The 13952-nt window shown below is 38.5% G+C and overlaps 1 protein-coding gene across 1 annotated transcript; it reads right to left on the reverse strand.

Annotated features, from left to right (window-relative positions):
• Positions 1-464: 464 nt before the first annotated feature.
• LOC116523508 (vomeronasal type-2 receptor 26-like) lies at positions 465-12534 on the reverse strand. The gene is made up of 5 exons (XM_032238624.1): positions 12350-12534; positions 8693-9431; positions 5652-5879; positions 2650-2776; positions 465-1360 (listed from the first exon to the last, which is right to left on the reverse strand). Exons 1-5 carry the CDS (start codon positions 12532-12534, stop codon positions 465-467), a joined length of 2175 nt encoding a protein of 724 aa, XP_032094515.1.
• Positions 12535-13952: the final 1418 nt, after the last annotated feature.

Raw genomic sequence — 13952 nt, forward strand, 5'->3', positions numbered from 1 at the left:
AATTGGGACTGAAACATCTATTCCTAAGTGAGGCAATTGTTAAGTGAGTCAGTCCCAATTTTACTCTCATTTTTGCCATGGCCTTAAATGAATCACCCCAGTTGTTAAATGGAGCATAAAGTTGTTAAATCAAGCCAAATTCCCCCATAGACTATGCTTGTCAGAAACCACTTAGAAAGATCTGTAATGCTATAACAATTGTAAATTTGAGGATCACTTGCAAGTCACTTTTTCCAGCACTGTCATAACATTGAATGGTCGCTAAACAAATAGTTCTAAGTCAAGGACTACCTGTATTCTACACCATAATAAATACAGTAGAGCCGATCACATTGCAATAAAAGTACTTTGATTGGTCTTAATGTGGTACAATGTGCTATGACGACAAGTAAAGTTGTTTGATCTCATCCCATTCCAACAGAATTTGCATTAGTTACTGGTAATATTTTCTCAAAACTTCAACTTTATCTCTTCATGAGCAAATGCTTGCTGTTTAGATCAGGTCTGAACAAGATGATAAAACACTTGGGGACAAAGATACAACCAAGTAAGCCAGCACTGGAAGATAGGATGGCAAAGATCTCCACAGCCAACATATATTTTCCTTTGGTACTCAAGTAGCTTGGAACAAAGGACAACCAAACACTGCAGAAGAGAAACATGCTGAAGGTGATGAATTTGGCTTCATTGAAGCTGTCTGGTAATTTCCTGGCTAGAAAAGCTGCAGAGAAGCTAACAATGGCCAAAAAGCCCATAAAACCCAAAACACAGTAAAACATAGTCACCGATCCTTCATTGCATTCTAATACAATTTCCTGAGAAACTGAATGTTTATCATAATCAGGGTATGGTGGGAATGTCATCAGCCATGAAGCACAAATGATGGCTTGAACAAGAGTGCAGGAAAGTACAATGGAGCTCACCATTTTCTTCCCCACCCAATTTCTCATTTTGGACCCAGGCTTGGTAGCCATGAATGCTAAGACAACCACAATGGTTTTGGCCAACAAACAAGAAACTGCCACTGAGAAGATAATGCCAAAAGCTGGTTGTCGAAGAAGACATACAAATTTATTTGGTCTCCCAATAAATAACAAGACACAAAGGAAAGAAAGTAGAAGGGAAATGAGGATAATGTAGGTGAGGTTCCTGTTGTTGGCTTTGACGATAGGAGTATCCCTGTATTGTATGAAGATCCTGAGCACATAAGATGTGATGAAAGCAAACAAAAGTGCACAAACAGCCAGACTGATTCCCAGTGAGTCTTCATATGATAAGAATGTTACGACTTTTGGAATGCAGGAATTTTTGTTGTGATTTGGGTATTGATCTTCTGGACATGGAGAACAGTCAGCTGTATCTAAAAACAACCATCAAAAATCAATTTACAATCTGTTACACTAAATATTATGTGTCCTGTATTGACGGAACATGGCCATGATGTACTTTGTAATGCATTGACCTTGAACTTGAGAACATTTATCTGTGCCCTAAGCTAACCACCCCAAATCTATTTATAGCCTGCTGGGATGTGAAAATGAAAATGAGACCAAAGGAACAGATAAATGCCCCAAACAAAATCTGCTGGAAATAAAATGGGAAATAATCTCTTAGTCTCCCAATAAGCATGGTATCAATGGGAGAAATAAAAAAAATAGTCATGCTAATTTATCCTTTTCTCCAAACAGACACAGAGTTTCATGTAAGTACAATTGGTACAGGATTTACATTACTAAAAAAAAAAAAAACTGATTTAAAGACATTTTGGCCAGGGATGATTGAAAAAGACTATAATACTAGAAAGTTCTGATCCAGACACTTTACAGAGATGGTCAAATACAAGTTTATTCACTTAATATTATGGGGACCTTTGATTTGACATTCAATTTGCTGAAGTGCTTAAACATGGATTGTCTAGAAGTGGGGGAAATGTGAATTCCAGTCCTCCCTTTTGAGATGAAAAATAGTTCGGGGACATTGGGCCATTTGCTGCCTCTTCACCCCAGAAAGAAGACACAGTCAAACCACTTCACAGATATTGCCAAAAATCTATGCACCTATCCATGTAGTTAGCAGAAGTACAGATTAGTTAAAACTGCTTTTTTCTTAGGAATTTACTCCATGCTGGTGAGGGAAAAACCCAGCCACTGAGATCTCAATAGGAAACTCAAAGCTCAAAGCTCTGGTGGTGCAATGATTAATATGGAGTATTGTAAATTAACTCTGCTCACTGCCAGGAGTTCAAGTCCTTTGATCCTGACTGGCTCAAGGTTGACTCAGCCTTCCACCCTTCTGAGGTTGATAAAATGGGGAACTAGATTGTGGGGGCAATATGCTGACACTGTAAATCACATAGAGAGGGCTATCAAGCACTATGAACCATATATAAATCTGAGTGCTATTACTATTGCTCCTATTGCTATCTATTTTATTCCCCATTCTCTCTTTGCATGTACTTCATAGTGAATTTCTGCATCTCCTCTGTGCTTATATCTGAAGTGTATCTTTATCAATCCATGCACTTTTTTACTACGAGTAATTTCACAACTGAGAAGATTGCATACCTGTCTGGACAACTGCTAAGAAGCTGATTCACTTTAATTACTTTGTTTTATTTTAAAAGAACCCTCTTTACATGATATATCTTACCCTTTTCAGCAGAAATTTTCCCTTCTGGACATAGAAGGCAATCATAACAACAAAATGGCTTCCCTTCCTTCTTGGTCTTCCTATAGCCTCTCTGGCAATGATCATTACACAAAGAAATAGGGTGTGTCTATTCCCACAAAAATAAGAATAATATATTAGCATTCATATGGCTAGAAGGATAGACAGATTTGAGATTTACTTCATGCAGGAAAATCAACATTTTAAAACGGATAAATGACAAATGTTTACAAGACTTATTGGTTTAATAATCAAAGAGTTGACAAATGGCTGTTAGAACTTACAATAACAAGTTAACAATTGATGGAACATATCATGCGATCCCTACATAAAAATGTTATCACACAAAATGGCAAGATTCCTTTGAAGGATTCCTAGGATTGGGCATGGCAATATTCAAAATTCAGTGTCTCATTATAGTGTAAAGTATAAAGCAGTGATGGCAAACTTTTTCAGCATCAAGTGCCCAAACCGGAACATTTGTGCTTGTGTGCTCATGTGCACATGTACATGCACACCGGAGCACTGGAAACCCAAATAGCAGCTGGCTGGGGGGCACATGCCTGTTTTGGGCCAAAGGTTTTGGCAGTTCTCAGACTGTTTTTTGGCCCCCAAATGGCCTGAAAATGGCCCCTAAAATGGCCTGTGTTTTGGCTGTTTTGGGGGGCATTTTCAGGCTGTTTTTTTGCCCCAAAATGGCCCAAAACACCCTGAAAATGGCCCAGAAATGGTCCAAAAATGTTCATTTTCCAGCATACCGGCACCCACGAAGACAAAGCATTTGCATGCCAGAAACCAGAAGAGCAGCTGGAGACAGTGTGTGTGCCCACAGAGAGCGCACTTCATGCCACTCCTGGCATGTGTGCCATAGGTTTGCCATCATGGGTATATAGTATAAAGATCCAACAGAGAGGGCATGCTACAGGTTCCATCTGTAGCAAAAGGAGTACGGAATGTCAACCTCCCACTAAACTCCTACCTATTTATTGTCAGGGTTCCAAGTTACAATCATAAAGTCCAAATTTATTAGGCACATCATATTGGCACATCTGATGAAGACCCGACTCTGAAGGTCCATGGGTTTTCCTCACCCAAATTAATTTCCTCCAGTCCATATGACCATCACATGTTCCAACCAGGTCACAGTCTCCACTCCAGTTGGGTTCAGTCCATGGTGGGAACGTCCTTGGTTCTCAGGAGAATTTTAAAAAAAAAATTGGCTACAAGTCCCCAGCTATCTCTACTCTCCCTTGTGTTGTCACAGCTCCAACCAGCCTTGCTGTGGCAGCCCTGAAGATGCACCAAAATGGCTTCAGGGTTGATATTTATCTACTTGCATTTGCATGCTTTCGAACTGCTAGGTGGGCAGGAGCTGGGGCAGGAACAAATGCTCACTCATTACACAGTACTCGGGTCTTGAACCCAGGCAGTCTCCAAGTGACAAGCTCAGCATCTTTAACCACTGAGCCATCAACCCCCCTTTTAGATTGTAGTTTTACTTAATTGTGCTATACTACCAAGAGTAAGTTCTGATGAGATGGTCAGCTATATGAAATGAATGATGGATGGATGAATGAATGAATGAATGATAAAGTTGGTATTTCAGATAATTGAAAATCTATAATAAACTTTTATATCCATCAACCCATGTGATGTAGACATCAATATCTGGCCATCATGGTTGGGGCAATATGGGAGCTATAACTGCAGTCTAACACTATTGGAAGTAAAGCATAGGAAAAAACAAGGACATAAGAGTTTTATACTTTATTCCAAAATCATGGCTAGAATGCCCTTATATGACTTGCAGCTTACAGTTTAGATCAGGAATTTTGCATTTAATTAAAATATGTGAGGTGTGATGATACATAGCATTCATATTCACAAAAGTAGATTTGCTTTAGAGTTGATAATAAGATTGACTGATTGATCAATATTTGAAATATTTCAGCAACAATCCAATCTAATTAAACAAGGGTTAATCTGGTAAATATAACTGAAACAATCAGTAACAAACCTTTCATGAAGGATTAAACAAAAGAGAAGAATGGCATATATGTCTCTCTCTCTCTGTGTGTGTGTGCGTGCGCGCGCACGCACACACACACACGCACACACATATGATAAGTGTCCAAATTAAGACCACAGATTTTTAGAACAATTCATCCCAATTTGGCACTTTTCCTAGTAATTTTAGTAAAGTTGGCCTGCTAATACAATTGTCTTCCTTAAGAGACAATTACTGAATTAGAATTCTAAAAATGATATGAGTGGGATGATAACAATATTCATAAATCTGTCTTTCAATCCATCCAAGCATGGAGTTAGGCCAGGGCAACCTTAAACACTCAAAAAGCCATAAAGGTCCTAACTGGAAGCCCCTTGTTCAATTCTGACCAGTTCCTCCACCATAGAGTTTCCTCCTAGCGCAGCATCCTTTTTCCTCTACCTGTCCTAACTGAAAGCCCTATCAATTGTGGAGCCGACTAGTGACAGGGAGCCGCAGCAGAGGGATGAAAGAGCCACATGCAGCTCCAGAGCCACAGGTTGCTGTCTCCCGAGTTAGGCAATTCTGAAGAGGAATGTTAATAAACCTCCATTGCCAGAATATGGATAGTAAAATATTGTTGTAAGGATGAATGCTGTCTTCTATGGAGTGAAATAAATGTCATGGGACTCATTAGGGATAGAAAAAGAACTACTGAGAGACAACTATTGGTTTAGCATAGAACTTTGCTCATGTTCTACCAAAATTCAAATCAAGAATTAGCAGCTTAATCTATAGAGTTGGTTTCATTGTATGAGAGATCACATCAAGTCATATCCAAGACTGTGGTTCTTACAAGAGGAAACAAATGCACCAGGAAGTTGAGTGTGACTCAATGATTAAGCTAAGAAATAACTTTTAACAAAGGCTGAGGGTTTTGATTTAGTTTGTTTTAAATTTGCTGAAATGATTTAGGGCAGATGATCCTGTCTCTTACCTGATTAAAGTTTTCTGGCCACGTGATGAACTCCAGATGGATGTTCAAGATTTTGTCTGGAGGAGCAAAAGGATCTATTTTTCCCACTTTTACCTTAGAAAATGACCTGTTTGGGAAGGTGATCCAATTTATAATATCAAGTCCTCCAATAAATTCTCCATATCTATCAAAAGAGATCTTTTCACCCACATTATTGTTGAAGGAGACACTTCTCAGAAAAGGACGAAGCTAGATTGGAGAGAAACAGAAATATCATGAAAGGAGAGTAAATTTACTTCATTTCTGCTAAATCTCAAGTTGATATGTAGCAATAGCAATAGCACCTATATACCACATCATAGTGCTTTTACAGCCCTCTCTAAGCAGTTTACAGAGTCAGCCTATTGCTCCCAACAAACTGGATCCTCATTTTACCCACCTCAGAAGGGTGGAAGGCTGGGTCAACCTTGAGCCAGTGAGATTTTAACTGCCGAACCGCAGCTAGCAGTCAGCTGAAGTATTCTGCAGTACTGCACTCTAACCACTGCACCACCGTGGCTCATAGCAATAGCACTTAGATTTATATACCATTTCACTGTGCTTTACAGCCCTCTCTAAGCAGTTTACAGAGTCAGCACATTTTCCCCAACAATCTGGGTCCTTATCATAAACTGCAGCTAGCAATTAGCTGAAGAAGCCTCCACTACTGACTTCTAACCATTGTGCCACCTCAATGTAGGAACTGAAATGGATGTTTCATCCTATTGCTATTGCTGAAACAGTAACTACACAATTCACATTTCAGCTGGTTTAAGTCATGGTTCGTCAGACATGACAAAATAAGAACATGTATTTTTGTATAGGTGGAAATTGAATCTTCTTGTTGCTCTTTCAAGGAGGCTTTTTCTTCATGGATAATTTTCAGTCCTTTTTCAGGACATCTCACAATAGAATAGAATAGAACAGAACAGAACATTGGGGATCTTCTAGCCAATCCCCCTGTTCAAGCAGGAGAACCTATACTATTTCAGATAGGTTACTGTCTAGTCTCTTCTTAAAAACCTCCACTGATGGAGTTCCCATGATTTCTGAAGGCAAGCTCTTCCACTGGTTAATTGTCCTCACTGTTAGGAAGTTTCTCCTTGATTCCAGGTTGCTTCTCTCTTTGATTAGTTCCCAACCATTGTTTCTTGTTCTGCCCTCTGGTGCTTTGGAGAATAATTTGACCCCCTCTTCTTTGTGGCAGCCCCTCAAGTACTGGAATACTGCTACCATATCACCCCCAATTCTTCTTTTCTTTAGACTAGCCAAACCCAAATCCTGCAGCTGTTCTTCATATGTTTTAATCTCCAGGGCCTTGGTCATCTTAACTCCTCTTCTCTGAACCTTTTTTCCAAAGTCTCAACATCTTTTTTGTAGTATGGTGACCAAAATTTGTTGTAGTATTCCAGGAGTGGTCTTACTAGAGTTTTATAAAACTTTACGAATATTTCATGTGATCTTAATTCTATGTCTGTGTTTATACAAGCCAGGATTGCATTAGCTTTTTTTGGCTGCTGCTGCTGGCTCATATTCAAGTAATCATCCACTAGGACTCCAAGGTCCCTTTCACAGTTACTATTTTGGAGCCAAGTCTTGCCTAATCTGTACTTATACCTTTGATTTTTCCTGCCTAAATGTAAAACTTTGCTTTTCTCCAACATTAAATTCATTTTGTTAGAAAGAGCCCATTATTCAAGTTTGTCAAGATCTTTTTGGATCCTGAGTTTGTCTTCTGGGGTGTTGGCTATTCCTGACAGTTTAGTGCCCCCCCTTTTTGTTCAGAAGTTTTAAAAGTGTGCTTGTGAGAAATGTGTTGTGAATCATTGATTGTAGGGATCCTGGGAAACCATCGATAGCAATCTTTTACTGGCTGTGCTATTCAATCATTTGAGACTTTCAGAAAGAGATTGGACTGCCATTTGTCAGAAATGGTGTAAGGTCTCCTGCTTGAGGGGGTTTGGACTAGATGACATATAAAGTGCCTTCCAACTCTGTTAATCTGTTAATGGAATGAGAAGATTGCACCAAATTGTTTGTGCTGTTTGTAAGGACACTCATTGTCCAGAATGTATTGGAGTTTATTTCCCAGTTGATGGCACATGGCATATCTTTTTCATCTTGGATTGTTCTTCAGATCTTCTTCAGATATTATGTGTCTATTCTCCAGTTGCATAGTTTGTTTAAGTGTGTTGTTTTATGCACATATGGATAATTATAAAAACATTTGGCAAATTATCTGATTGGCATGCTAAATTGAACATACCAGAGTGGAAACTGTGAAATAAATTCTATTCTGCACAGAAGAAGAACACAGAGAAATCTCTCAATCTCGATGTGTCTCCTAATATCCACTGGCAGGTTTTATATAGTATTCATCTTATATTACAGAATGTTTAGTCACAAGGTCACTATTTCTTGGGTATAGACATACTGTTTGCATATATGAGTGTATTTAGATTTGTTTGTATTGATATGCATATAGTAATTTATTGTATCTTTTTAGGATTGTATTCAGTGGTGGGATTCAACCAGTTTGCACCTATTCGGGAGAAACAGTTGTTAACTTTCTAAGCAGTTTGGAGAACCGGTTGCTGGAAGAAATCTCATTTTTTTTCCACTTTACGTAAGGAAGGAAGGAAAACAACATTCTGGTGTTGTTTTTAGCCTAATCTTTATTGCCCTGCTGACAAAAACTGCCTCTCCAGTTAACCCTTTCTACATTGCAACAGCAAAGACAAAGCACCCATCGACGTGATTGACATTGAGTTGGCCACACCCACCCAGTCACATAACCACTGAGCCATGCCTACCCAGCTGGTCATTAGGGCAGAGAACCGGTTGTTAAATTATTTGAATCCCACCACTGATCATATTGTGAATATCAAGTATCTTTTGCAGATTTCTCTTTAAAGAAAAAGACCAAGTAGATCTTGTTATGGAGAATTTTTTAAGATTCAAGTCCAAAGTTATAAAGTTATAAATACTATATGTTGTTCTGATGTTCTCTGCTGTAGACTTACCTGCCATGGTTGTAGATCCTGAAACTTCTGCTTCTCCAATTTCACCCAATTTCGTTGCTTGTATTTAGAAGAATGCATAGACTGCAGAGCATGCACCACGACATAGACAGCATTGTACATATTGTAGCTTTGGCCACTCATGTTAAGTTCAAAAGTAGAAGTAGGAAGAGTCTGAAATGTCTCTTCTCCAGTACAGATGTTCTCAGGGCTTTTAGTTCTTTTTTTAGAGTTGGGAAATGAGCAATCAAACACCTGCTCCCAAAAGTCTCTGATAAAGCCGTCATGTGGTTCTGTGGTTGGATTTCTGCTCCGAAGAAATTCCTGGAATCCAAACACTTCATTTGAACTAGAGGAGAGGGACAAAGCACCATGGATGAAACTTACATCCCAGTTTCTGTTAAAGGATACTGATGCAAAATCCATTTGTGCTGGCATAACCCAGATTTTTTCTCTCAGTCCTAAATCTTCTACTTCGGAAAAACGGAGAAGTGTTCTTAAAATTAGCATAGTCCGAAGTTCACCAAAAATAATTATCACATTGGTTGTGCTTTTCATGAGAACCTCATACAATTCAAGTCCTTTCTCCATCACTTCCATAAAATCACTGTAAAAAGCTACATTTGGGAACCATTCCATAACATCAAAGCAGATTCCATGCTGAGAGAACTTGGGGACTACTTCCTGTACAAACTTCTCTCCTGCTTCATCTTTCACGGAAAGAAGACCAATCCATGTCCACCTGAAATACAACAGCAACAGAAGGATTCCTTGGTGTTGTAAGGCCTCATTGGGAAACATCTGTTGTAAAAATACATCTTGGGTTTCTTTATTCATTACTGGAGCAGAGCCATAGGTGAGCTAGATAATTTTGTAAAAGAAACCAAACCAAACCAAAAGGTGTGTTAATGTTTCCTTTTCTTGGTCTGAATAAAAGTATATTTTCTGAATTTTATTGCTGCTTTCTAAACATCAAGAAAGCTCAAACCCAGGTTTCCATTCAGAGCTTGTGTGAATGTGGTACAGTACAAAGATTTTGGGCAAGAGGCTTCAACATTCCATGTGAGCCCAATAAGGGTGACCCAGATAGCAATCTAGGACAATTGGTACCTAGATGCTTGACATATATTGTAAGTTAGAGGAATATTCTTGATATTTTCCACTAGCATTTCCACTACTATTCTCTTTAATATCCTCAGACTCTGTCCTGTTAAGAAACCTTCAAATTTGGTAACAATATCTACAACTTAAAGTGGAAGGCTCACTGGAGAAGAGACTAATGCTGGGAAAGATTGAGGGCAAAAGAAGAAAGGGACGATAGAGAATGAGATGAATGTAGTCACCAAAGCAGTAGGTGTGAGCCTAAATGGACTCCAGAGGATGGTAGAGAACAGGAAGGTCTGGAGGAACATTATCCATGGGGTCGCGATGGGTCGTGCATGACTTGACAACTAACAACAACCTAAGTGGAAGAACAACTAGCTAATATAATGTAAGTTTCCAGAGGACTCCCAAATGGGGTCATTATATCAAACATGCAAAGTATGGAATAAGGGAGCTAGCCATCCTTTTATGGTCCCCAGAAGTCCTCTGAGAAACTAAGAGTATTGGTTTGGAGACTGTTTTTTTTGCAAAATTTATATAGGGAGGTTAAGGATGAAAAATGACCATTGCAAATGATTAAGATCATTTCACTCCAATGAACCCCTTAACCATCTTTCCTAAATGGGAGGGGTCTCTCTGTCACACCTAGGCAGACACAGTTATTGAGTAAGGTTGTGTACTTTACCATGATTTATATTAATAAAAATAACACGTAGTATCCATTTATCTAAATGAATGTCAACTTTAAATTGTTAAAAAGAAACTGAAGATATTTCAAGATGCTCTATCCATATTTTAAAAAGCAATTATTTGGAATGTATACTTCTTTCGAACAGATACTTTGCAAATACTGTGCCTTGAGCAATTTCAACAGGAGCTTTATGTTCATTGAAAAAGATGCAGCGGTTTTAATGATTCATAAAGAGAGACTTTGCCCATTCTATTACACATCATGAATAATTTCTTTTAATGAATTCATTGAACCTCTAAAGCCTAACCTCATACTGAACTATTTCCTTTGTCCCAAACATATTGCTTCTAAAGAATTGCAACTAGCTGTAATGGGAATTGAGAGAAATTTATATAATCCTGGGAATACCTGTGGAATTTTGTAGAGAGACAGAAGGTTCAACATGTGAAGACAGATGTCAGGTCCTCCAATTACTGCAATGGGAATGTTTCCCAGGTCACACTTATAGTTTGGGATGAATGTGATGTGCATGGAGAGAAGTCTCATTGAGGCAAGGAGGGTCCAGCTTGGACTAAAATTGCTGTTATAAATGTTGAACCCAAGGGTGACATTGGTCAAGATCTGGAGATGTTCACTAATCTGCTTTACAGCAAAAACCAGGGCCAGAACATATTGGTAACTCTGAAATACCACCCTATCATAAAAATTAAGTCCTTTGTAAAAGATTGCAACACATGTTATGTTTCAGTTCTGTATCATATTACTTCATAAAGTGTGATAAGCATATAATGCAGCTTATCACTGAAAAGTAAAATGGAAAAATAAAAATTACAAATCTGCAGTCCTCAACAACAGTATTTAGCTTTTGGAAATTCTTTAGGATACAGCTGGGTTCATGCTCCCCAAATAAACCTCAAGCAGTGATTTTCAATCAACAGAGATGCTTGAGGTACTTTGAACTCAGTGCAAAAATTGACTTCTGACTATGGATCGTTAGATTTCAGTGAGAACCAATCCTAACTAATTAAATATTAAGCCATATAAAACTATTCCAGGTAGTTTTGCTTAGGAACAACACCTAAGAATTGTTAGAAATAGATCTTGCCCTTGTTTATTCATGGATTGCGAGCATAACTCTTAGAATGTTGACTTTTGGGAGAGAATCCTATTGGAACAATCATTGAAATTGAATAACAAAATTAGGAATGATACTCTGCTCACAAAAGAATACCTTATGCCACCAGACTTGAAATTTTGGGCTTAGACAATTTTAGAACTATGCCACTTTCGGTCTGTCCTGAGCGTAATACATAATATTATCTGCTACAATGTCCTACTTCAGCTTCAACCACAACAATACACAAGCACACAATAGAGACAAACTTCAGGTAAACCACCCCAAACTCATTGCAGAAAATATGACTTCAGCAAAAGAATCGTCAATGCTTGGAATGCACTACCTGACTCTGTGGTTTCTTCCTCAAAACCCCAAAACTTTAACCTTAGACATTCTACTGTCAACCTCACCCCATTCTTAAGGGGTCTGTAAGGGGCATGTATAAGCACACCAACGTGCCTATCATCCCTGTCCTAATGTTTCTTTTTATATGTATCCATTTCATGTATTCAAAATCATGTTTATATTTATATATGTTATCTAATACATGCTTAATGAATAAATAAATAAATAAATAATAAATAAATAAAATAAACAAATAAACAAAAATAAACTATCCTTTTTATGAAGTTGAAGACACAGTATATGTGAATACAGTGTATTCTAACTATTCAAAGTAAATTGTCCTTTGTGTCATGTGAATTAATGGTGGTGTAGAAATCTTATGTGGGGAGAATAAACAACTTACATCACTTCATCCTGAAGTTCTCTGGAAGGTTGACGATCAAAGTGAATTGGACTGGAAAAAGTATAGACTTGAGAAATGATGCTAGCAATGGTCAAATCTCCAGACTGAGAGTACTTGTGAAGAATAGGAAGTGGATCATTAACATTGCAATTAATATCAGGAACTATGTGTGCTGCTTGAGGCATTGTTACTAGTATGAGCGCCAAGACAACTATAGTTGATAATTCAACAGTTAAGTTGTTTGTCTGTTTGCTTCTTCTCATTAATCAGAAAAATGAATTGCAGTTTTAAAAATCCTATAAATTCTTGTGAAATCAGAAAATCCAATTGTATGGATAAATAATTACAGAAGTAATCCTTCATTCAGAGGCATTATTACTAGTAACAACACCAAGAAAACAACTATAGTTGATACCTCAATAATCAATCAACTTCTTTGTCTCTTTACTTCTTCTAATTCATCAAAATATTGAACTGCAATTTTACAAGACCTTGCCTAAAAATCCTATAAATTTCCTGTGAAATGCAGAATATCCAGTTGTGTGGATAAATAATTAAAGAACTAATCCTTCATTCAGAGTGTGAGCATGCATGAATACAGTATCCTCCTAATGTCATTCAACTCCATCAAGGAAAGTTTTCATTCTCCATTTATCAGCTGACAAATAACTTGGATTGCCATTAGAATGGTAATCAAATTTTACAACGTGGGTTTGTGGTCCGGTGGGATTTGGAACAGGTGCATAGATAATCATAGTTAATTTTATAATTATAGAGGAGATAACTATACGTCCAACTTTTTCAAATTTGCAACTAATAAAATATTCAGTATAATTGTTACAAAAACTTCTCAGATCAAGAAGCAATGATGCATATCAACCTACTTTGTTTTCCCAAAAATACGATAGGGTCTTATATTTTTTTGACCCACAAAATAAAGGCTTGGGCTTATTAAAGGGGAGGGCTTATTGTTTTTGGATTGCCCTGCAGAACTAGGGCATCTCTGCTGCTTGTTTTTTTTTCTTTCTTTTTTGGTGGCTTTCAAAACATGGAGGATGGATGCCGCTCTGGAATTACGCTCTATGGTAGCGTACAACCATAGAGCGTACTCCCAAAGTGGTATCCTACCTCTGTGCATTGGAAGCCACAATGGAGGATGGATGCCGCTCTGGGAGTATGCTCTATGGTTGTACGCTCAGTAGCCCAAAACCAAAGAGCATACTCCCAGAGTGGCATCCATCCTCTGTGCTTTGAAAGCCGAAAAAAAACCAAAGCTGCGGGCGGCGCCAGCAGTGCTGATGCCCTGGCTCTGCAGAGTTACCCAAGGGCATCGTGAGCCTGCGAGTCATGCCAGCGGGGAGCAGAAAAGTCGCTCACACAACCCCCCTCTCCAGCCATGCAGAGCCCCATTCACTCACTAGGGGCATTCCAAAGGTGCCAAGCCACAGGAGCTGGAGGGCAGCAAACATGCGCTCACGTTGCTTGGTGCCTTCCAGGTACCACTAGATTGGTCAGCAGTACTGTGCCCAGCTGTAAAGGGGGGCTGCCAGGTGGCTGCTCACAAGCATGTCCACTTCATAGCTGCTGTGTTGCTGCTGCGACA

Source organism: Thamnophis elegans, unplaced genomic scaffold, assembly GCF_009769535.1.
Source record: "Thamnophis elegans isolate rThaEle1 unplaced genomic scaffold, rThaEle1.pri scaffold_38_arrow_ctg1, whole genome shotgun sequence".
Classification (NCBI taxonomy): Eukaryota; Metazoa; Chordata; class Lepidosauria; order Squamata; family Colubridae; genus Thamnophis; species Thamnophis elegans.

Bases quoted from the DNA above. Each gene is read 5' to 3' on its own strand.
- LOC116523508 (XM_032238624.1), bottom strand. From the start codon at position 12,534: ATGCCTCAAGCAGCACACATAGTTCCTGATATTAATTGCAATGTTAAT. The intron at 5,880-8,692 runs GTAAGTCTACAG...TCTCCAATCTAG, and splicing joins AGGATCTACAACCATGGCAG to CTTCGTCCTTTTCTGAGAAG. The intron at 1,361-2,649 runs GTAAGATATATC...GGTTGTTTTTAG, and splicing joins GAAAATTTCTGCTGAAAAGG to ATACAGCTGACTGTTCTCCA.